At 58.4% G+C, this 1650-nt stretch overlaps 1 protein-coding gene across 1 annotated transcript; it reads right to left on the bottom strand.

Annotated features, from left to right (window-relative positions):
• Window positions 1-254: 254 nt before the first annotated feature.
• MRGPRG (MAS related GPR family member G) lies at window positions 255-1276 on the bottom strand. Its single transcript, XM_044681397.1, has one exon. It carries the CDS (start codon window positions 1257-1259, stop codon window positions 411-413), a length of 849 nt encoding a protein of 282 aa, XP_044537332.1. The 5' UTR covers window positions 1260-1276; the 3' UTR covers window positions 255-410.
• Window positions 1277-1650: the final 374 nt, after the last annotated feature.

The following is a 1650-nucleotide window of genomic DNA, read 5'->3' as shown; positions in this document are numbered from 1 at the left end:
TACTCTCAGGAGGGCCCCTCGTTAGTCATCCACTCCATCAGGGGCCTGAGCAGAGTCTCTGCGGACAAGACCCCCAACGAGTGGCTATTCAGCCTGTGTTTGGGGTTCTTGGTTGGGGGGAAGGTCACTACCTCTGGAGGCCGCCCACTGAGCTTAGGGAGGGGGGGAAGCTCATCCTGTCATGAGTCTTCAAAAAAGTCAACTGGACTCAATGCAACTCAACATTTATTAGATCCTGCTAGGCAGCAGCCACGATGGCAGGCCCTGGAGTTGTATACAGAGACAAACCCAAGGCAGTTCCTGCTCTCAAGGAGCTTCCATTCTGATCGGAGCCGCTTCCTTCTGGCTACAATTCTCCGGGGATCTGGGAGGCTTTCGCCCGTGGAGAAGAGGCTCGATGGGCCCGGAGCTCAGGCCGTCATCTCCAGGGCCTCGGAGAACCTGCTCTTCCCTCCCCTGGCCCAGGCCCTTCGCAGGTCCCGCCGGTGGCCGGCGTCGCAGAAGTAAACGAGGGCCTTCGTGGTGCTGTTCACACAGGCCAGGAACTCCACGACAAACAGGAAGTTAGAAAAAAAGGTTACGATGAAGGTCATGGTGTTAATTAAGGCCCAGTAGACGAGGAAGGGGAGGCCACAGAAGAAGAACAGGGGGACCATCTGCAGGCTGAAGTAGTAGAAGGGAGGCCCGCTCTGGGAGCAGCACTGCACTCGGACCAGCAGGATCAGGCCGGACACGCAGAGGACAGAGAAGAGGAGGAACAAGCAGACGGTGCCCACCGCGTGGTACTGGAAGCAGGTGAGCCACGAGCCGCCCCCTGTCAGCAAGCCGCAGGCGCTGCTGGGCACCAAGACCAGCGGCAGGGACAGCGCCCACGCCAGGGCGCACGCGCAGGCCGACGTGTGCTGGGGGCGGCGGTGGCTCCAGGTGGAGAAGAGGACAGTCAGGCACTGCTCCAGGCTCAGGACCACCAGCAGGCCCAGGCCGGCCGTGAACCAGAGGAACAAGACCACCGCGTAGAAGGGCTGCGAGCCCCGCGTGAAGGTCAGGACGGCGAACACAATCTGGCAGCCCAGGAAGAGGAAGTCGGCTCCGGCCAGGTGGAGGATGTAGACGGAGAAGGGGCTCCTCTTCACTCGGAAGCCCAGGAGCCAGAGCAGGAGGCCGTTGCCCACCAGCCCCCCCAGGCCGATGAGCACCGTGAGGGAGAAGAGGGCCACGTAGAGAGTTCTGCCACTGAGGACACTCCAGAAACTCAGCATCTTGTTCAGGCCAGAGAAATCATGGAGGAGACGACCTCCCGCTCCCCCGGATGTCCTCAGACTCACTGCACGGGCGCCACGGACCCTCGGACCGCCTGAGAACAGACCGGCATGGAAGCTCAGTCACTGCCTACAATATGCCTATAATACAACACAACACAGCACAGCACAACACAACACAACACGACACACGACACAACACAACACACAACACACGACACAACACAACACACAACACATGACACAACATAACACACAACACAACACAACACACAACACAACACAACACACAACACACAACACAACATAACACACGACACACGACACAACACAACACACAACACATGACACAACATAACACACAACACAACACAACACAACACACAACACA

Source organism: Gracilinanus agilis, chromosome 6, assembly GCF_016433145.1.
Source record: "Gracilinanus agilis isolate LMUSP501 chromosome 6, AgileGrace, whole genome shotgun sequence".
Taxonomy (NCBI): domain Eukaryota; kingdom Metazoa; phylum Chordata; class Mammalia; order Didelphimorphia; family Didelphidae; genus Gracilinanus; species Gracilinanus agilis.
Note: the sequence above shows the minus strand (reverse complement) of the source record. Positions and strands in the feature narration are given on the sequence as shown.

What these genes read in the sequence shown, in the direction of transcription:
- MRGPRG (XM_044681397.1), bottom strand. Translation starts at nt 1,259, where the DNA reads ATGCTGAGTTTCTGGAGTGTCCTCAGTGGCAGAACTCTCTACGTGGCC.